The sequence below is a fragment of the Trachurus trachurus genome (assembly GCF_905171665.1).
Source record: "Trachurus trachurus genome assembly, chromosome: 22".
Lineage (NCBI taxonomy): Eukaryota > Metazoa > Chordata > Actinopteri > Carangiformes > Carangidae > Trachurus > Trachurus trachurus.
The window spans coordinates 4,110,883-4,134,918 of NC_139907.1; the positions used below are offsets into that span (position 1 = coordinate 4,110,883).

The 24,036-nt window shown below is 37.6% G+C and overlaps 1 protein-coding gene across 3 annotated transcripts; it reads right to left on the minus strand.

Annotated features, from left to right (window-relative positions):
• Positions 1–3,043: 3,043 nt before the first annotated feature.
• Positions 3,044–20,267, minus strand: zfyve21 (zinc finger, FYVE domain containing 21). 3 transcript variants are annotated; one of them, XM_083998845.1, is made up of 8 exons: positions 19,732–20,266; positions 14,757–14,807; positions 12,426–12,594; positions 9,494–9,569; positions 8,126–8,217; positions 7,204–7,257; positions 5,396–5,523; positions 3,044–3,955 (listed from the first exon to the last, which is right to left on the minus strand). In XM_083998845.1, exons 1-8 carry the CDS (start codon positions 19,852–19,854, stop codon positions 3,920–3,922), a joined length of 729 nt encoding a protein of 242 aa, XP_083854971.1. In that variant the 5' UTR covers positions 19,855–20,266; the 3' UTR covers positions 3,044–3,919. The 3 variants fall into 3 exon arrangements, with proteins under 3 accessions (XP_083854971.1, XP_083854973.1, XP_083854972.1); XM_083998846.1 differs by lacking the exon at positions 3,044–3,955 and adding an exon at positions 5,310–5,344 and having other exon boundaries at positions 5,389–5,523; positions 19,732–20,267; XM_083998847.1 differs by lacking the exon at positions 7,204–7,257 and having other exon boundaries at positions 19,732–20,262.
• Positions 20,268–24,036: the final 3,769 nt, after the last annotated feature.

Sequence of the window (24,036 nt, forward strand, 5' to 3'; positions counted from 1 at the left end):
AGGTACAAACACTGGCTGAGTGACGACTCTGTGATTTTACATGTAGTGCAAACTAACAACAAAACGTCTGAGCTGAAGACAAGTGTGAAGGAGCTGCACAAATGTTTTAAACAGTTTTAAACCAACGCAACTGTCACATTTTATATATAGTTTAGATTTTAAACCCAATCTACAGGGGTAATCTGTCTTATTTTAGAAAAAGAAACAATAAAGATCTCACCTTTTATTAAATTTTATTTTAATATAGCTGTGCAGCCGTCACATCTGTCTTCATCATAGACAGACAGATGTGTTAAGGAAGAGCTCTGGCGTGTTAGGAAGATTTAATGTGGGGAGGGAGGAAAACTGCACGTTACTGGAAGTTTGTGAGTTTAACACATTAAACGTGACCACACACACACACACACACTCACACACACACACGAGACACAAAATCTTCGAAAAAGCCTCAAACAAAAACGACGACAACAACTTGGTGATTTCAGTTCTTAGGTGAGCAGCGTATAAAAATAAACTTTATGTTACAAAGTGAACACATCACAGACAAGAGGGAAGACACACAAACACTGATTATTACCGCGACGTCAGCGACACTTAATGTTAACGACAGAAGTCCGACCAACGACATTTACGACTCGTGCTTTCACTCAGATTTAAGGTCACAAATGGGTGTGAGTTTATTTTTTATTTTTTGGTTATAAAACTCTGTCTTTTTTTCCCCCAGAGATTTTAATCTGCACCTCATGGTCTTCATCACACATCTGCTGAAGAAGACAGTGAGATGAAGCTGAAAGCTCCGGAGAGAGTCAAGGGTTTTGTGTTATAAACGTGGAAGCTTCGTTTTTATACAATCTTCATCATCATTTTAAATCAAAGCGTAAAATGTTACAAATTCACTTCATGTTTAGGCTGAAATGGATTTAATTATAATTAATACACATGTTTTAGTTTTTGAGATGAAGCCGAAAGAAAAAAAAAAAAAACTATGGATTTTTTTGTGTGATCACTGTAAAAAAACCAAAAAAAAACATCAAAACAATCAAAAACTTTAAATATCAACTAGAAAGAAGCTAAATCAGCCCCGGTCTGCAGCGCAAAAATAAATCTCCTAAACATCTTGATTAAAAATATTCTGCTGGATGATTAAAAAAAAAAAAAAAAAAAAAAGATTCAAACTATTTTCTGAAGTTGTAACTTTGCTTCCTAATTGCTCAGAAGTGTCTGTATGGAAGGAACTTTCTGCCAAAAAGACATAATAACTCTAAATAATGAGATGCTAGGTGAAAAATATTGAGTATCTCATTATTTTGAGTTGTTATATCTTTTTTTTTTTTTTTTTCAAGTGGCAGAAATTGGGCTTCCATAGTGTCTGTACTCACAAAACAAACTAATTTATAAAATCTTTAATAAAGTGCAGCAGATAAACGTTATTGAGGATTCAGCAGGAAGTGTTTGATTTTTACTTCCTGTGGCTGCTACTTCACAATAAAAGTCACTTCCTGTTTGGATAGTTCAACGTGAATGAGAATAAGTTAAGATGCACAGACTGGGGCTGATTTTAACAACTCTGCTTAAACAACTGGAGAATATATTAATATATTTGTCTCTAAGGGAAGATTTAACTTCTAAGTTTGACTCAGCCTAAATAGGTTTTTACTTTATGATGATGATGATGATGATAGGTCCCAGAAGGAAGCACAACAAACAACCTGCCCAACTGAACGCGGAGGAAACACGCAACGGGTGTGTTCAGGCCTCAGAGTGAAAATGAAAGGAAAAAAAAAAAAAAAAAACTGTATACAAGTGTTACAAAAACTATAGTCATACTTCAGCTTTAAAAGTTATGCGAGTCGTTTACACACTTTGTGTTAAAAGTAGGAATATTAAACAAAATAGCTCATACAAAACTTCAATACATGAAACTACATTTAAAGCATTTATTATGTCTATGTCTATGTGTGTGTGTGTGTGTGTGTGTGTGTGTGTGTGTGTGTGTGTGTGTGTGTGTGTGTGTGTGTGTGTGTGTGTTTATGCTTCACTAGAATCAGTGAATAGTCTGAAGTTTCTCTCGGACGCCGCCGACGCCCAAAGAGAGAAAAGTTACGACACAAAAACTAAAAGGAAGAGGAAAAAACATCGGCATCATCGCGTCACCTGAACTTTTAATCTGAAAAAATTCGAAAAACTTTAAAAGGAAAAAATCGACCACATGACGTCACTTTTACAGAAACTGTGGGTGGGGGAAGAAAAAAAAATGCGACGTCCTTTGCATTTCAGGGACGGAGCGGCCTCTTCTACCTGTCCTACATTACCCAGAATGCCCTTCACTCCTGCAGAAGGTACATAAAGCCTCCTCTGCTTCTTCTTGTTCTTCTTTCTCTGATGATTTCTCCACTGCATCAATGTTGAAAATAAAATTAAAAATCATCAAAAAAAAAAACAACCTTCCCTCTTGATTTTCAGTACCTGACACTAGAAGCTGAATTTCATGATATTTAAAGGGATAGTTCAACATTTTGGCAAATTGGCCCATTGCCATAATCCCTATAGTCATAGCAGTAGGTTTGTTACCTTTAATTGTCGGTGCAAGCTGTTTTTAGAACGGCGGAGCAGAGCCGTGAGCTGCTCAGAGCTACGCTATTTCTTGGTTTCCCTCATCAAACTCATCAAATACACAATCCAACAACTCCAAAACGCTCTGGTGGACAAGTTGTGACCTGCACATTCACCACGCTATGAGATAATAACAGAACGTTACCAGACAGAGTTGTTTTAGAGGGAAATACAGAGACTGCTTGATGAAAAACTGTCCCTGAAGGCAACGCGCATCAGCGGTTTTGCATGAATTTACCTCTAAAACAACTCTGTCTCTAAAACAACGAACCTACTGCTATGACTATAGGGATTATGGGCAATGGGCCAATTTGAAAATGTTTAACTATCCCTTTAACAGTTCTATTACATCTATTTATATCTATGTTTTTGTTCTCCACTTCCTTACCTCCTTTACAGGGAAGTATTCGACTCTTTAGCTCCTAAATGCTCCATAAATTTTGGCCCTGGAATGCAAAGTCCGTTTTTTTAAATCTGCTTTAAAGGGTTTTAAGGTGGATTTTTCTTTTTTTTTACTTTAACCTGCGCCACTTTAACTGGAAGATCTGCTTGAGTTTGAGACTCTCTGTCTCTACTTGGCGCCGGCCGTCGACAAAGATCCCACAGCAGGGACCCGTCTGTAAAGTGTCTCATTAATCACTTCTACCAGGAAATAAAATCCTCAGTGACACAATTAACATTAAAAAAAATCAAAAAAAATCAACAGCAGCATATAAAGTTACCGTGCCGTCGTTCAACAACTGTGGCATCTGTGAAGTTGTGAAAAACGGATGGTGTAATGTCACATTTCATGGATGTTATGCGGTCAAAGTTGGACCAACTCTCTTAAGTATCACAGGACCACGTGGCCGACAAAAAAGTCCAAATTCTCAAATCTGAGAAAGTAAAAGAAGCAGAAGCAGAAGCCTCGGACACTTCTGTTGGGTTTGTTTACACCTTCATACACATATATAAACATTAACGCTGCATGCCCTGATTCATGTCTCAAATCAAAGAGCTCAATGCAAAAAAAAAGAAAAAAGGAAGAACAACAATCAGCCCACGTGTGGTAAACATGATGTACAAAGTACTGGTTATAGAGGTAATAAAGTGTTTCTGTTTTCTATAAACTTTCCTGTCTTTGCAAAAAACCACCATGATATAAGAACCGGTATCGAGGCCCGACGAGGAACCAGACGGATAAGCAGAATCAGAACTGGCGTTAATAAAATCCAAAAGAGATACCAAACCCCGGTGAGACGGGGACAAAACACTTGGGTGTGTGCTGCCTGGACGTTCAGGACGTTCAGGGTCGTTGTGCACGACGTCACTGGTCGCGAGCTTCATACAGCAGTTTGGCCGCCTGGGGAAACAACGGACAAAAATAAATAAAAATGACCCATAATATCAACACTTTTTATGTCTTTAATGATCTGATTTTGTTTTATTGTGTTTAATCTGTCATGTTTTCGTGTATTTTAAGACCAGAATTCAGAATTATAGACTATTAAATCTCAAATCCTTGATCCTCATGAGGGAAATTATCCATCTCAAGAGACAAGACAATAATTAGGCCAAAAAACACATTATAGATGATCTTATTAATCCAGATGTAACTAACTAACTAACTAACTAACTGACTAACTAACCAACTGACTGACTAAATAACTGACTAACTCACTATCTGACTAACGGACTGACTAACCAACTAACCAACTAACTAGCTAACTAACCAACCAACTAAATAACTGACTAACGGACTAACTGACTGACTAACTAACCAACTAACTAACTGACCAACTAACTAACTAACTGACCAACGAACCAACTAACCAACTAACTAACTAACTGACTGACTAAATAACTGACTAACTAGCGGACTAACTAACTCACTCACTCACTATCTAACTAACGGACTAACTATCCAACTAATCGACTAACGAACTAACTAACCAACTAACTAGCTGACTGACTACCTGTCTAACTATCTGACTAACTAATTAACTGAATAACTAACTAACTAACTAACTAACTAACTAACCAACCGACTAACTAACTAACTAACTAACTAACCAACAGAATAACTAACTGAATAACTAACTAACTAACCGAATAACTAACTAACAAACTAACTAACTAACTAACTAACCAACCGAATAACTAACTAACTGAATAACTAACTAACTAACTAACTAACCGAATAACTAACTAACTAACTAGCTGACTGACTACCTGTCTAACTATCTGACTAACTAACTAACTAACCGAATAACTAACTAACTAACTAACTAACTAACTAACCAACCGACTAACTAACAAACTAACTATCCAACCGAATAACTAACTAACAAACTAACAAACTAACTAACTAACCAACCAAATAACTAACTAACTGAATAACTAACTAACCGAATAACAAATTAACTAACTAACTAACTACCCAACCGACTAACTAACTAACTAACTAACTAACTAACTAACTAACTAACTAACTAACTAACTAACTAACTACCAGTCACCTTGTGCATGGCGGCCAGCCACAACTAACTAACTAACTAACTACCAGTCACCTTGTGCATGGCGGCCAGCCACAACTAACTAACTAACTAACTAACTAACTAACTAACTAACTAACTAACTAACTAACTACCAGTCACCTTGTGCATGGCGGCCAGCCACAACTAACTAACTAACTACCAGTCACCTTGTGCATGGCGGCCAGCCACAACTAACTAACCAGCTAACGGATTAACTAACTAACTAACCAACCAACCAACTAACTAACTAACTAACTACCAGTCACCTTGTGCATGGCGGCCAGCCACAGCGAAGCCGCCTTCTTGTCGTCTGCTGCCTCCATGCGCAGCTGCTGAGCGTCCTGAGAGCCCATCGGCTTGTAGTGGAGCAGCATCCCACTGGCCCGGGACGTCCCTACACACACACACACACACACACACACACACACACACACACACACACACACACACACACACACACACACACACACACACACACACACACACACACACACACACACACACACACACACACACACACACACACACACACACACACACACACACACACACACACACACACACACACACACACACACACACACACACACACACACACACACACGCCTTGAGGAAAACATGAACTGAAAAATATTGGAGCTCATTTCTAGATTATTCACCTAAATATGTTTTGGATTTAGTTTCATTTTAGACAAAACAAGTCGCTGTAAACTGAGATATTATGTTTTTTTTAGAGATTAATGAGTTATCAAGAAAATATTTAGCAGATTAATTGATTAGAAAAAATAATCATTAGCTGCAGCCCTGATTCGCTTTGTGCATCTTTTGTCCTGTAAAACCATCGGGATGCAGGAGAAACTAATGAAGCAGCTCAGTCTGGAGGAGACTTTAAAGTTTTAATCTTGAACAAATTAAGTCTGTTATTATCCTGTAAATCATCACTGATACTATGAACAGACAAAGTTAATTGTAAAACGGCAGCAGGTTGTTAAACGGATAGTTCAACATTTTGGCAAATTGGCCCATTGCCATAATCCCTATAGTCATAGCAGTAGGTTTGTTACCTTTAATTGTCGGTGCAAGCTATTTTTAGAACGGTGGAGCAGAGCCGTGAGCTGCTCAGAGCTACGCTACGGAGGCTCATGGGATTTCTTTTCTCATCAAATACACAATCCAACAACTCCAAAAAGCTCTGGTGGACAAGTTGTGACCTGCACATTCACCACGCTATGAGATAATAACACAACGTTACCAGACAGAGTTGTTTTAGAGGGAAATGCAGAGACTGCTTGATGAAAATCTGTCCCTGAAGGCAACGTGCATCAGCGGTTTTGCATGAATTTCCCTCTAAAACAACTCTGTGTGGTAACGTTGTGTTATTATCTCATAGCGTGGTGAATGTGCAGGTCACAACTTGTCCACCAGAGCGTTGTGGAGTTGTTGGATTGTGTATTTGATGAGTTTGAAGAGGGAAACCAAGAAATCCCATAATGAGCCTCCGTAGCGTAGCTCTGAGCAGCTCACAGCTCTGCTCCGCCGTTCTAAAAATAGCTTGCACCAACAAATTAAAGGTAACAAACCTACTGCTACGACTATAGGGATTATGGCAATGGTCCAATTTGCCAAAATGTTGAACTATCCCTTTAAACGGTGAAAAGAGATGAGCTGAAATGATGCATGAACAAAATAATAACAAACTAAAACTCAACTTCTCATCCTCATCGATATCAATCACAAACTATTAAACTTGATCGATGCTCAAACACACAGATGCAAACAAAGGGTTTGGAAAAAAATCAATCACTGAACTGAAAAACACTGCCCTTCAAAATAAAAGCATGCACCGACAGATGAGAAATGACTCAAAAGGACGTTTTACTATATTGATTTAGTGGTTTTTCATTTTCCACCTTGACGCTTTCAGGACTCAGTGAGGTGTGAATAAGTGAAATAAATAAGTAAATACATAAAGTGGTTTGATTTTCAGGCAGCTTCATGCAGACGGACGTGAACCCAGAGGAGACAATGAAAGGGGGAGGAGGAGGAGGAGGTGAAGTGAAGCTGAGCTGCTAACCTTCAGAGATACAGTGACTGTCCAGCAGACTGGTGTAAGTGTGAATGTCATTCTCTGAGCCCAGAGGAAGAGGAGGAGGAGGAGGAGGAGGAGGAGGAGGAGGAGGAGTCGAGCCGCCAGAGTCAGAGTCAGAGCAGCCCAGGAGAGAGAGGTTGTTAGTGTCGGCTCGGAAAAACAAACCAGTCCCAGTGTTAATCAGAGAAAAAATTATACAGTATCAGTGGGTTAGTGAGTCTGTGATCTGAAGAACACAGATATTAATAATAACAATAATCTCAAGCACAAGAAGAACAGAGGAGGTGTTGGTTATAAAAGTTATAAAATAAATAAATTCAACAATGTCTTACCATTATCATCATAATTATTATTACAGGGTATATACAGGAATCTTGAAGTTAATTTTAATACCTTTTTAAGACTTTTTCAAGACCTTCTCAATATTTTTTTTCATACCTCACCGCCACTTCAAGCTGTAACCATTTACATCAGTGATCAGTGACACTTTAAACTTAACAGTTTTAGATTGTGATAAAGACTGTAGACCACTATGATACAACAGAATTCAAAATAGGCTAGGATAATAAATCAAAGACAAAGTTTATCAAAAAAAAAAAAACATTGCTCCACTCAAAAACAATAATCTTCTTTTCTTTTTCATTTACCGGTTCATCTTTGCTTTTTAATAAAATGAATAAATTCACACACTTTTACAATGTTTTTTAGGACTCAAACTCTTGGACAGCGAATTCAGAAAAAATACCTTCAAAATATAAGACTTTAAAAAGTCATGAAAAGACTTTTTAATACTTTTTAAGGGTCTTAAATTTCCCAAAATTGATTTATCACCTTTTAATACTTTTCAAGACCCCGCGGATACCCTGTATTATTACCATTATTATCATTTTTATTATCATCATCTCACCTCCTGGACTCGTCCCGTCTGTGAGGATCTGCATGCTGGACATCCGAGACAGTTCAACCTCGAAGTGGCTTTCACCGTCCAGGAACAGATACCTGACGTCCAGGACAGGAAACAAATAAATACACAAACACAAATAAAAGTCCATAATAAAAAAACTAGAATCGTTTATCGTTTATTGATTATTTTAACTGCAACAAGTTTTAGAAGTGCTCTTAACCCTCAATGTAAGGATTTTTGTTGTTGTCTTTTTAGCATTGTTTAGGGTTTGTTTTCCTGTACGTGTATGTTTATATAATTTTTCTTCTGAATTAAAGCTATAGTGCGTAACTTCTGTCGCCCCCTAAAGGATTTCTGCGCTATTGTAACGATACGGCCGGCACCTATGGCCCGGTGTCACCCTCCCCTCCTCTCCCCAGTCCCCACCGCTACCCCTGTAGCTGCATGATACATCACACACAGTAACAGTAACACTTGCAACACACCACATGACTATAACACTCGCGACTGGCCGCACACTGCTCGTCACAGCACACTGCTCCCTGCAGTTAGTTACACACAGCAACACAGGCTACACACCTTGTAACTTACTGCTAACGATGTGGCTAACGCCAGGCTGCTAACAGGTGTTGCTTCTAGCAGCTGCGGAGCGCTCTCCTCCCTCCTCCCTTCTCGTTGTGCGGTAAAACCGAGTAAAACACGTCGTTTCGGTCGTTTCCTGTCCGCCAGCGCGGGAAAGTCGCTCCACGACAGTAAATACAAAAATAACAAATACTGAAAAATCTACGAGGCGTTTGAGGAGCCGAACGGCTTAATCAGCGTTGTATCATCTCCTCTTGTAGTGGCTTGGGTGAAACAGATATTTACAGACACGTATAAGTTACGCACTATAGCTTTAATCTCCTTTTTCTGTTTCTGTTTATTTTTTAATTTTCAGATACCGGTACATCATTTGATATAACTTTAATGACCTTTAGATGTAAACGTGTAAATGTGTATGATGTTTGTATTACTGTCTGTTGTGTATTGTGCTCAATATGAGAAAAATCAATAAAGAGAGTTGGAAAAGAAATTAATAAATGAGCTGTTCCACAGAGAAGAAACTGTCATTTATTTATTTTTAATTGCCATTAATATGTCTCATACCAAATCAGACCATTGAGGAAAAAAAAAACTATATAATGGGAAAAAATGGAGAAAACACTGCACACATTTAAACGTTAGTTGTTCTTCTTGTGCTTCTTTTTGTATTTATTTAATAAAGAGACTCATTTTAAACCAGAATAAATCCAATTTTGTTGTTTTGGAGGTTTAAACTTTTATAAAACAGAAATCTCTAAACTGAAGCCGTCACGGAGGAACGAGACTCACCTGTGGTTGTTGGAGAGGCGGCACGTCATGGTTTCAGACTTCTCTGTCGATCCCAGAGTGACGACGAACGTCCCACCTGACCGTCACACACACACACACACACACACACACACACACACACACACACACACACACACACAGAGAGAAAAATCCTGGGTCGTTAGTTACACACTCCTACCTGACGTTAACACCAGCAGCTTCTTCTATCAGGAGCTGGTGGCTTTTAAACTGTCTTCAAAACGTAGGAACTTTATTTTGAAAATCCTACAATTCAGAATTTTCCCAAACGGAAAAATAAAGTTCTTTGAATTGAATTGAAACTGGATTGAGATCAGTGAAGCAGATGAGGAAACCATGGAAACAGCCAAGTACACCAACAGGGAACAAACACATATTTGGAATAAGCTACACTGTAAAGAAAGGCGGATCAAAACAGCGGATATATTTAATCAAATTAAGGATTTGAATATTAAAATAATAAAATAATTCATATTTAGCTATTTCATTTATTTATTTATCTTTCATTTATTTTCTTTTTCTTTCTCTCTCAGAGACCCTAATTTGGGCGGTTCCTCAGTTTGCATTGTTGGTTTGTCTGTTTTCATTCATTTTTATTGTTTGCTTTGTGAGTATAGACTTGAAAAAATTCTACAAAGATGCAAAAAAGATTGTAAAGATTGATTGTGAATGTGAAGGTAATGAAAGAAGCTTTGCAATAAAGTATTTTTTAAAAAAAAGAGAGAGATCAGTGAGCAAAGTAGAAAAGTAGAAAAACAGAAATTATTTACTTAAAGCAGAAGTAAGTGATATTTTTGTGTTAATATAAGTCTTAAATAGTTATATCTTCCAACAGCAATCACTTATATAGAGTGTTTGGACCGAAACACGGGTCTGTCAGTCACTCTGCTCTGCTCTGAGCCGAGGAGAAAACATTTATCGTATCCTACAAGTTTTATCCAATGAGGAGAGAGAACGGCATGAAGGGGCGGTCCTCTCTGTGTGTGCAGCCAAGGGATGCGCCTGAATGTGGTGACGTAGGGACGAGGACCAATAGATCCATGACGAGGGCGGGGGCTGCTAACTCCGTCGGCTGACGAGATGTTATGGTGCGTTCAAGGAAACTCGTAACTCGTGTTTTTCCGACCTGTGAAGTCGTAACAGTTTGATCTGGTACGAGTTCACGGGTCAGAAGTTACGAGTGGCCGTTATAGTGACTTTCACAGGTAAAACAGGTCGGAAAAACACGAGTGGGTTGCCTGGAACGCTACAAAGTCCTAAGTCGTGACTTGAAGCTGTAATTTACGGTTTCAAAAGCCTGCCTGGAACGCAGCATTAGCCAAAACGACCGGATCGCTTACTTCTGCTTTAAGATTTCATATTTTATTATTAAAAAGTTATTTTAAATCTTTCCTCTTCATCAGTTATTGATTGATCATCAGCGTCTCTACATCACAGCTTCTTCTTCTTCATTAAGCTGCTGCTGTTGTGTATTTATAGCTACGGCAACACAATGGATCATCAACCAGCAGCAGGAGGTGAACACACCGAGATCTCCGCTGCCGTAGTTCTACTTCCTGTTTGAAGTCCAACAAGAGTCCAACAGCGTCTCATCATCACTTTGATAAACTTTGATAACCCAATAACTGATCAACTTTGATCTGATTAGGATCCAAGTCCAAACTCCAACATCAAACAGGGACTGATTATATAATGTTCATTGTTCATATTTACAGCCTGTTATCAGCTTTTCATTCTCACAGATCAATCAAGCCTCCTCTGTTTTATTTCACTGTTTCAGTCTTGAACTTCAGGAAATTGTAAAACTGTTCAGATATAACAGATTACATCATTGCAAATATTCTGATAATTGATTGATCTCATTATCAGATTGTTCCACAAAGGCACAAATATGATGCTTCTGTCCTTTGTTTATCTAATAATAACCTCTTTTTTATTCTAACAAACACGTTTGTGATACAGGGTGCTGCTATTATTGCTGCCGTCTCATTTTTTTTTCTTTTATGTCTCATTGTCACTACACGTGTGTGTGCATATACTGTATATGTGCTATATATATATATATATATATATATTATATATATATCATTACACACACATATATATACAGTATATGACTATTTCATAACTTATTATAGTATATATTGAATTAACATAGGGAGAAGGGGTGGGATTTAATAAGCTTCAGCTTCTTCCCACTCCTGTTGAACATAAATAAGTGTTAAGTGAAGTTTTATTTTGTTCTTCTTTTATTCTGTGTTCAAATAAACTTTCATTCATTCATTTTATGCAATAATCATTATTGAAGGGAAGAAAAATGCTCCAATACCATTTGACAGATGATATTTAAATCCAGGGTTCCTACACATTTGAAATTTCCAAATTCCATACTTTCTCCAGACCCTAATCTCCAGACTTCTCAGTAAAATAATTAAAATAATTTGTGATAACTAAATAGATGTGCATAATATTTTTAAAAAGCATGCAATTTATCTTGTTTTCATTATTCTGAACGTGTATGCCATTATGCAACCAAATAATTTCCAGGAGATTGTAGCTAAGTACAATAGCACAAACAAAATAGTCAACCCAAATAACTTCAGATATGACCAAACCAAGATGAAATAAATATATTTCCATACAATAGTTTCCATTTTCCATACTTTTCCAGACCTGGAAATGTATAAAATCAAATTCCATACTTTTCCATACTTTCCATACTTGCGTAGGAACCAAATCATTTGTCAATCATTAACGATCGGGATCTTTGTGGATGAGCAGACGACTCATTAAGCCTGTTGTGCTTTCTACCAAATATTACTATCAACTTTGGAAACTTAAAACAAAAGAATAAATAAATTCTCAACCTACAGCATGAGAGAGTTGAAATCACGCAGGACAGTGAACGCCTCACCTGCCAGCAGCACTCGGAGCTGCTTGTCGTAGAACTCGGTCTCTTTCTGCGACGCCAGGCTGCACTCGGCGCACTGACGCACCGGGTCCACGAAGCACATCCGGGGCAGCGCCACCTTCTTACTGCAGCACTTATCACAGAAGCAGCGGCCGCACCGCCGGCAGTGGTGCTGCACACACACACACACAGAGTCAATATTAGGACAGTTTAAAGGAATAGTTCAACATTTTGGCAAATTGGCCCATTACCATAATCCCTATAGTCATAGCAGTAGGTTCGTTACCTTTAATTGTCGGTGCAAGTTATTTTTAGAACGGCGGAGCAGAGCCGTGAGCTGCTCAGAGCTACGCTACAGAGGCTCATGGGATTTCTTGGTTTCAAACTCATCCAACTCATCAAATACACAATCCAACAACTCCACAACGCTCTGGTGGACAAGTTGTGACCTGCACATTCACCACGCTATGAGATAATAACACAACGTTACCAGACAGAGTTGTTTTAGAGGGAAATACAGAGACTGTTGATGAAAAACTGTCCCTGAAGGCAACGTACATCAGCGGTTTTGCATGTATTTCCCTCTAAAACAACTCTGTCTGGTAACGTTGTGTTATTATCTCATAGCGTGGTGAATGTGCAGGTCACAACTATAATATATGATATATTATAATATTATCTGAGGATGGGAGGGTCAAAATTTTTGTTTGATACATTTTTATTTTCTGGTGCAAGGTCGTTGACACAAAAAAATGTTCTTTTTAAGATTACCAGAGAAATATTATGTATCAATTCATTTTTTTCCAGTTATTTTATTTTATTTTTTAATGAATGCCATTAACTTCAGTCCTCACCAAACTTAGTAGCTTGGGCCACATTGGAGCAGCGTCTGAGGCTGCGTCTGTTCATCTTGACAGTCAAGATGAAACGAGCCCAAAACAAGTGAAATGTGTAAACAAAGACCGACTTTCCCAGGCTTTTATTTAGTTGAAACACTAATGTACTCAAATGGTGAAATCAGGGTCGTGATTTTTCCCTGTTAAAAGGGTTTTCCATGGAGTTTTTCCTCAGTGGATGTGAGGGTCTAAGGACAGAGGATGTTGTTATGATGCCATGTGAAGCCCTTTGAGACAAACTGTTTGTAAAAACGGGCTATACAAATAAAATTGCCTTTCCTTGCCTTAAAGGGATAGTAGCATTTTAAAGTGGGGTTGTAGCCCCTAAGTACTTTAATTGCAGTAGAAGACTCTCTGCACTCCTCCCGTTAGCAACGCCAGCCCATAATAGCCCTGCCCAGAGATTTACAACATACAGTGTTGTGAATGGACCCAAAGAAACGGCCTATTTTCGCGGCCTAAAAGAGGTTTTACCTGAAAAAAAATACACAGTTCCATTGTTCGCTATAATATAATTTTTTCCAGCCCTTCAAAGTGCAGGAAAAACACAGTTTTTATTTGGACCTAACCAACTCACGTATCCCTCCGCCCAGGGTTAGCGCCCGCCGATCAGCAGTTGGTTAGGTCCAAATAAAAACTGTGTTTTTCCTGCACTTTGAAGGGCTGGAAAAAATTATATTATAGCGAACAATGGAAGTGTGTATTTTTTGTTCATTTAAAACCTCTTTTAGGCCGTGAAAATAGGCCGTTTCTTTGGGTCCATTCACAACACTGTATGTTGTAAATCTCTGGGCAGGGCTATTATGGGCTGGCGTTGCTAACGGGAGGAGTGCAGAGAGTCTTCTACTGCAATTAAAGTACTTAGGGGCTATTTGTAGATCATACAACCCCACTTAAAAAAAAATGCTACTATCCCTTTAAAGTCCTGAGGTCGTGTGGTGTTTAAAGGCCACTAGATAACATTGAGTGCTGCGCTTTATTTTGAAGGCACAGAGCTGTTCAACACTGAGCTCTTTGTTATGTTATGTTATTATGCAAATATCAAAACAAACCTCCAGTAGCGCCTCGTGTCAAACTCATGTATTTAAACCTCCAGACGTCAACGATCAGTTCCATATCTGTCAGATTTGTTCAGTTTTCTTCCTCACAGTCTTTTCTTTTTTAACTTTAAACTAACTCTTGTGTGTTTCCTGGTGAACTGAGGACAGATCGACTCTGTCATCATGTGATTACGTCAGCGGAGAAACGTCCTCACACACAACCTCAGTGTGTTTTCATGCCAAAGTAAATGAACGGGGGAGGGGGCCGAGTGGGGGAAGAGATGTTTTTTTCTTAAATAAATAAATAAAACCCTCGAAATTCTTCAGTTAAAATGTTTTCTTCTACTGTTTCAACGTCAGATTCATGAGTCTGTGACTTGTTGCAAAACAAAACTGACCTTTCTCCTGATGAAGTCGAACTTGGTGTCACACTGCATGCACCTCGGACACTGGGAGACAGAGAGAGAGAGGGAAAAACAGGAAGTTACACAACATGCTGAGCTGGGTGGATTTCTGGATGAGACGACAGAAGCAGCAGCTGCAGATCTGGAGTCTGCGTTTCCTCTGAAATGTTGTTTTCAGCTTCTTCTTACTCATTAAATTACAACAGTTTTCCATCCTGGGGTTCGGTCCCGCTGCTGTAAAACGTTACAGTTGATCAGTTACAACGAATAGTTTCACAATAAAGTCACTTGGACACAACACTGACTGGAAACAGAGCGAAGAAGGAGCTTCACTGGGATCAGAAATTAACAATAAAACAATAATTGTATAATTATAATAATGTTATAATGACAAAATAAATTAAAATACATTCTCTGTGATCTTAATAAACTCAAGGAAAATCAAGTTGACATATTTTAGATTTAAAAAGTATTCCAGCTGCAGCACAAACACGTCATTCTGCTCCGTTTATACGACACAAATACAAATATTAATCAATGTGTTTATAGATTAATCTATATATAAAACTTTTTATATATGGTTGTTTTGCCAGTTTTACGATCGGACACACGACTTCAAGCAAAGCAAAAGATCCTCACGTTTGAGGAACTGAAATCAGTTTAATATTAAAACAGCTGCAGTTGCAATAAACTCATTTTAGTTCACGTCTAAATAAAAAGAGAGAGAAACAAAGTGAAACAAATCTTGATCATTAATCAATAAGCTGTTAAAGGGATAGTTCACTCAAAATTCAAATTTCCTCCGTGGCTTCTCTGAGTTACAGTGGGGCTCCGTGCAGCACTGCATGTCCATATGACGGAAGCGAACAGGGCTCACTTTTCTTCGTCCAAAAAGACACACCAAAAAACATCAAAATACCTCCATAGCGCTCGTCTGTAATGTCCCTCTTGTATTGAAGCCCCAACATGAGAAATTGCTCCGAAAAAAATTAAATAAGTCTATATTTTAAACTTGTTTTGTACTGGAAGCTCCCAGCACTGCTCTTCCTGGTCCGTCCAAATCTCGCGCGATTTGCATCGACACCCAGTTCACGGCTCCGCAAATCACTGGGAGGTTACAAACAAGCTTAAAATATAGACTTATTTAATTTAATTTTTTGAACAATTTCTCATGTCGGGGCTTCAATACAAGAGGGACATTACAGACGAGCACTATGGAGGTATTTGGAGCCCCGCTGTAACTCAGAGAAGCCACGGAGGACTCTGAAACTTCTCCCAGCCCTTAGTCCACATGAGGGTGAGTAGATAATGAGTGAAATTTAAATTTTGAGTGAACTATCCCTTTAACTAACGCCTAAAAAAGTATCAATACAACTCACCACTTTACTCTCGTTATGTAAACTATAATCAATAGGATCTATTCTGTTCTCATGGTCTGGTTTCCTGAACATCACGGTCAGTGTGGTGACGTCATAGCCGATGAAGCTGTATTGATCCGTATCGATCAGAGGAACAGCTGACGGGTTGCCATGGTTGCCAGCCAGGTTGTGGAGCGCCACAGTAAACATGACACGTTACAGTAATGACGATGAGAGCTGCAGCTTTACGACATTTTATTTCTATTTGTTTAATAAAAGCCTCTCAAGCGCCATGCAGTGTGTTTAGTCAAATATTTGGTTTCACTGTTTCTATGTTGCAATAAATATTGATTAACCAATTAATAACTTTATTTTCCCCCTTTTTGTCTGCTGTACTGGTCATTTAGTTTAGTTTAGTTTTTTTGTGCTGTTGATGTTTTCTATTTAAACCTATTCTAACATTTATTCAACCTTCACCCTATAAGTTGTATATTTATCTTATTTGGTGGAGACAATCTATAAAGCCTGCACAGGTTTCCGACCTCACCTGCACATTGTTTTTTATATAATTCATAATAACTAATAGAGTGATTTGTATCAAATGTAAACAGTTTTTATTTTATTTTATGTGCAAAAAAAAAAAAAACTAAAAAAACTAAATAAAAGCTTAATTATTGAGTGATTTGGACTGATATTAGATAGATAGATAGATAGATAGATAGATAGATAGATAGATAGATAGATAGATAGATAGATAGATAGATAATTTTTCTACACAGTTACACACATTGCACATTTTCCACTTTGCACTAAAGTCAACGCTGCCAATTTGTTGTTGCATATACTTTTGTACATCACATTTTATTTTATTTGCTATTGCTATTTTATTATGTATAGTTTGTTCTTTATATTTTACTATTTTATTATGTATAGTTTGTTCTTTATATTCTTATTCTTTATATTCTTATACTATATGTTGTTATCGTCACTGTGTGTCTGTGTAATGCTGCTGCTGCACTGTCATTTCCCAGCTTGGGATCAATAAAGTATATCTATCTATCTATCTATCTATCTATCTATCTATCTATCTATCTATCTATCTATCTATCTATCTATCTATCTATCTTATTAATCCCAGTAGGAAATTCAGGTGTCCCTCACTCATCCAGACAGTTAAAACAGTTAAAACACAGACCAGTGCATAGCCTACAATAAATACATACAAAGCCAGCCTAGTGTGCAATGTTATATAATGAGCCATCAGTGAAAGCTGGTCAGTGATCTGTGACTGTAAGTGATAACAAATGTATCAAGTCTGCAGCTGTAGATATTGATAAGCAGCTTCTTCTTCTTTTTTTTGGGTCCAGATGTGCTGCAGCTCTTTTGCAGAAGAGTTGATTGGAAATGTGTTGTTATTAGTCATCAATAATCAAGTTTAATGTTAAAGGAAACTGAATTAAATGATACTAAATGCTTTTATGAGGCTTGCAGACAGGTTTGACACAGTCAGACTGACACCAGCTGATGGTCAGATGGATCAATCATTGATTCCCGTGGCGCTAGTTCACGGACAGTCCGGTCAAAGTGCCACTTCCACAGTTTGATGTCACCGTGTTTCCTCCTGTGGTTTTACAGCTCTGATAATAACCAACCACACGCACATAGGCTACTCTCTTTCTCTTTCCTGGAAAGCAGCTTTCTTTCACGCACAAACAAACACGCACAGGCTCACATTATAGCAGCTCCGTGACGTGCTGCCTGCTAACCCTGCACGTCGTAGCACGTAAACTAACACACAAAACAAACGACTGCTGCCTTTCACAACGATTAAACAAAGTTAAGACTTAAACACCGAGTCTGACAGCTAGTTTAAGGTGTTAACTAGCTGGTTACATGGCGCCAGGCTTCGTGTTTTGAGCCGCCAGCGCTGCCAGGCTGACCGTCGCCGCCTGCACCGCCCAGTCCGGGGGCCAAGAGGGAGCTCTGTTGTCCGGAGCGACGTTAAACGCACCACAGTTAGCGCGAGCGGACCGGATGTGATGGAGTTTTCACCGTAAAAATAAAAGCCCCAACAAAAAAAGTTTTACATTTACTGTACTTTTTGAGGTGAAACAATTACAAGTCATTTAAAAAGAAAAAAAAGAGACATGTTTATACAACTTTTGAAGGAAAAAAAAGGTGTTACTGACAATAAACCGGTTTTTACCTACGTTTTTTTTTTTTGTATAGTTTTACTGTTTTATTACTTTTATTATTTCACTCTTGATCATATAATTATTTTTTATATGCAATGTAGCACTCTAGTTTATTTATGTACTGTTGGCTTTATTCCATTAGTTTAGTTTTTCTCTATGTCAAACCACAGCGCACATAGCACTTTAACTTTTACTGACCTATTTGTAATATAGTGGAAGCACCCTTCACTGTTTTGAATGTGTGTTAAAGGTGTGAAAGTATTTTGTATGGATGTCTCCTATGTATTGTCTTGTGTCTATGCAGTGGCTCCGAGCCCAAAACAAATTTCCCTTCGGGACAATAAAGTACAATCCAATCCAATCCAATCCAATCTAAACTGAACTGCTTTCGGTTTCGGCCACAGAAAGAATTCACTTCTAAATTAAATCCTATTCTCTGTGTTCTCTTTTTTTCCTTTAGATTTTAAAGAAACAGTCATCAATCCAAATTTTGTACAAAAATAAAAGCCTAATCAGAAGATTCACACAAAAAATTTGGCAAAAATCAATACATTCTGCATCCAGAACATGCAACATTATGAGGGCAAAGGGGTCTGCAAGTCTCATAAAAGCATTTCATTCAATTTCCTTGAACAACAAACGCTTAAAAAAAAGCTTGATTATTGATGATTAATAAACATACATTTATTGATTCTTATATATTTCCAATCAACTCTCCTGTAAAAGAGCTGCAGCACATCTGGATCAATATCTACAACTGCAGACTTGACATGACATGAGTACTCAGGAGGCTACATTTAATCAAGTAGTGTACATAAGTACAGCATTGCTGCTAGATTTCAGGGTAAATGTTTTACTACTTATTAGCATAACTTCTTAATTTTGATCACTATGAATAGGACAAATGCTATATTTTGTAGAAGGTCATAAATACTGGCTTAAATTTTAACACTGTGATAAACAGCTGAGTAATAATTCTCACAATTCTTAATCAAATTCAAATTATTCAAATTAGGAGGCTAATAAATCAGCTTCTCTACATTATTTGAGGTCTGAAAAGACTGGAACTTTTTTGTTATTTTGACTAGTTGCCATTTTCTGCAAATAAATGACAATATTTTTTATTTCAAATTCAGGAGAAAAGTTGTCAGTAGTTTATAGAATAAAACAAAAGTGTTAATTTTACTCAAAAGCATACAGTATATAGTAAAACTGAGAGAAACTGATCATTTTAAAGTGGTCTCTTTAAGTTTTTCCAGAGCTGTACTGTATACATTATCGTTTTATTTTGATAATCCTAAACGGAAACGCGTGGTTGAACTGTGCCGCCAGCTCGACGCGGAGCTCCGTGCAGCAGCAGCAGCAGCAGCAGCAGCAGCTCCGGTAGCTTCTCACCAACCCGCCGGAGCGACTCACCTCTTTGTCGGGGACCCACTGCGGCTCGTCCAGGCCGAAGGGGCTGAAGGCGCCGCTCTCCGGGACCATGCGGAGGCCGCTCGGGCTGCGGACCAGCTTCTTCCCGTCAGGCACTGAGGACATTTTGCTTTTCACGGCGGGCGCTTGTTGTGTTTCAGCTCCGAGCTCCGAGTCCACCACCAACAACTAACTCCTGGCTGCTGCCTGTCTAAGCCCCGCCCCCTCCTTCCTCCCTCTCCCCAGAGTGATTGACAGGCCGCTTGTCCAATCAGAGCACAGAGAACACATCACGTGACGCGCAGCGCAAGATGGAGTGTTTTGGTTTTACAACCCCGCCCGGAAATACACAGTAGTAGAAAAAAAATAATGTTTACGTTTTTTTATTTTATTTCTGCCAATAATATGAATGATCTCTTTGTAAGGTTATAATAATATCTACATTCGTAAAATAATATAATACATTTATAATTCTAATTAGCTTTTTTCCTCAGATTTGAAAGAATAAGTCATCAATCCAAATTTTGTACAAAAAATTAATCACAAGATTAGCAATTAAATAAATAAAAAAAAACAATATATTTCAATAATACTTTGTCATTTTAAGTGAAATAAAGTAAGTGAGTACATTTAAAGGTTCAGTGTGTAATAATTGTCAAGGTTTAGTGGAAAAATCTGAATATCCTACACTCTGGACGCGAAATATCACGGTTTTACCCCCATTTTACATACTGGACCTTTTATCAGGTAGTGTACACAAGTACAGCCTTGCTGCTAGATTCCAACATTGTATTGTATTGTATTTTATTGATATATTGTATGTACTGTATTGTATAGAATTTTTCTGTGTAATTTATTAACCTTGTTTCACTTTTAGCACTCCCCTCCCCCTTCCCCCTCAGGCTGCACTTGAAAATAAGAATTTTGTTCTTAATTTGCTTGCCTGGTTAAATAAAGGTTAAAAACACAAAAAGAGAAATATTTTACTTCTTATTAGCATAAAATATCGTATAAATCTTATATAATATAAAAAATCTTCTGCAAATGGTAGATGACAAATTAATTTCCCATGTCGTTTAATAAAATTCATATTTGTATTTGTAAACTATTTATTACAATACAGTACTCCAAGTGTAGACTCACTCTGTTTTATTGAAATTAATAAAAAACTATATTGTTGGTGAGATTTGTGAGCAGTTACACAAGACAAGTAGTATCATGAATGCCAGTCTCATCCAGGACCATTCATTTATTCATTTATTTGCTGTATACACAAGATATACAGAGGACGGTTCGGTTGTGTCTCATATTTTACATATTGGAGTTGTAAAGTTTCTGCATCGGTGTCTTGTAGAACGACAATGTCCTTAAAACAATTACAGGTTACACAAACACACACACACACTTACAAAAAATACAACAACAGCGACTTCGTAGCCTCTTGTTGCTGTGTGTCGAGTGGTAGATGAGGAGGATGTGGTGGATGAGGAGGCTGCAGCATCCTGTATGTTGCCGTGGTAACCAGGCACGATATAAATCTTCTAATGTGTAGATGCAAAAACTAATGCACATTAATGTAATTGTCTGATTTACTGATAAAGTGATAATTAGATCATCCGTGTTAAAGGGGGATGCTGCAGTTCTACATGTGGGCGACAGAGGGCGCTGTTCTCTCGTTGTTTTTTTTGTCCCCCTCCTCCTGAGAATATTATATTGAATATATATAGAATATAATATTATATATATTGTATAACATCCACATTACCACTCCACACAACAACAGAAGACGAGACTGTGAGACTTTGACCTTTAACAAGAAACACACACGTTAAGCCGACAAAAACATTTTTTTTCCGGTGCATTTTATAAATCACAAATGTACATTCATGTCATCATAACTCCACCACTCAGAAATAAACACGTCGAATAGACATTAAACATCGGTTAGAAATCGTAGTTTAAGGACGGACGGTAAAGATTTCCTCCCTGTGATATGTGAGTTTCTCTCCCTTCTCTATGAACGGGGCAACAGTTTGGGGCAATAGTGTTTCATTCATATATGTGTATATTTATATATTTATTCATGCAATTACACAATTATATGAGCAAACTGAATGTAAAAATACAGTTTAAATCATTATTAAAATGTATAAACATTTGCATTTGTATTTTACCATGAATGAATTTTTCCACTAGATTAAATCAGAACAAGTACGGAAGCAAAAACATGCCAAAAAGTCAATTCACTAACATTTAATGATCGTAACTGAATTTATCTTCTTAAAAAAACAAACTAAAAGCAATTAGCCAGTTGCTACCAAGCTGTTGCCCAGTTCATTAAAACCTTTAGACATTATTAATTATCAACTATGTGCCTCGTTACTTTGTGGAGCTTCTACATTAAGACAATAAAGACAGAGAACATTAATTTTTTTAAAAAGCAGGAAGCAGGTTGATGAGCAGACCGATCAACAGTCAACACGAAGCTTCAACACACTGTAAATTCCACCAGTGTCAGAAAAATCAACATTATACAAGAAAAAAAAGAGAGATATTTATTCATCTATTTTTTTTAAAAACCACTATGTCTAAATTATTGCAGGCACAGGAGGAATAAATGACTCAGCATTTATATTTATATCTACATTTCAGGGCTTCATGATTATTTATTTTTTTATTTGGGGATTGACAGACAATGATCTTTAGTTAGTGGGAAGTGCAGTATAATAATGTGTTGGAATGAAAACCTTTACATTATTCAGATGTTAATCCATTGACAATGTAAAGTTGAGTAAGTTTGTCAAATAAATGAGGGGAACATGAAATAAAATCTTATTGCACAGCCCTGCAAAACAAAACAAAAACAGACACGTTCATCATCAAAAAAACCAAACCAAAACAAACACATCAGTCACTAATTGATATAAAAACAACCTGTGGGATTTTACATTTCAACGAGTCATATTTCCAGTTTCCAGAAAACAGCTTCTACATTATAATGATTTAATTACTGAGGAAATGCAGGATAATGATGTTAAAGTTCATTATTATTAATTTTTACTTATCTATTATCCATGTGGTTCCTGATTGAATAAACTGCACCTCATTTACATTTCTGTCAAAGTTCATGCATAGCTTTTTGTTTCGGCACTTCGGCGTCTTTACTTCATTAAAATACATTTATATTTCTCAATATATAAAGATAAACTCAGGTATCATCATGTTATAATGTTGAGGTACCGAGGGAATAAAAATTCAGCCTGTAAATCGTCCCTTTGATGTTTTTTTTCCTTATCTATATCAAAGACTGAATCTCAGCAGTGCATGTTGATTTAACAAGCTTGTTCATTTTTATATATTTATGCAAGTTTTAAATAAATGTGCAGCTCCACATCTACCCTCTGCATAGAGACAATTTCAGCCTGTAGTGATGCATATGTATATTATAGCAGCTGTGTAACTGGTGCATAAGATAAATCCATGTTTTTTTAATTATTTGCAACTGTGATGACTCTTTTTTTCTGTCTGACAATGAAATAAATAAAAAATTAAGTTGTTGTTTCACTGTCACAGTGTCAGTGCAGCTCTTCATGCTCATCGTGGATTAATGAGGCTGAAACTCAAACTGTGTTATTGCATTTAGAGCGCGTTTTTTTTAAAAAAGGGAAAGTTTGTTTAAAGGGATACGCCAACTTTTTTTTTTTCGTGTCTTGCCTCACTCCCGAGTCCATGACCAGCAGATAGACACCATCCTTTCGACTGTGCGTGCAGTAACAAGGGAGAGCCAGTATCGCCCGTAATTAGCTTAGCTCAAACACTGGAAGTATATAGGTAGTGTTAGCCTGCCTCCTACCTAAAGTCATCAGAGAAACTTCAGCAACTCTAAACGGGAGCCGGCGGGCCGATCTTCGTCTCAGAGCTGACAAAACTCTCCGGTAAGGCATCTTGAGCGGTCAGATGCCGGTAACGGGACGAGATCGGTCAAAACGGAGGGTTCAAGCAAAGACGCTTTATTTTGGTTCAAGCTAGCTACATCGAGGGTAGGTTAGCTTCCTGTTTCAAAGTAAAAGCACAAATTCTATCGTCATGGTTTTCTGTATGTAAAGGGCAACGGGTGTTTTATTTTGTGAAAGTAACCGGAAGTGCGTTGGTCACAACCGCTAGCTTGAGTAGCGCCGAATTCGTCCGAACAAAACTGTAAACAGCTGGTATTTAGACAAATTAACGACACGCTGCTGATCTAAACGGCTACTTTCTCACCTAAACATGTTTGAAATGTGGATAAAGTGATATATTTACAGAGTTTAG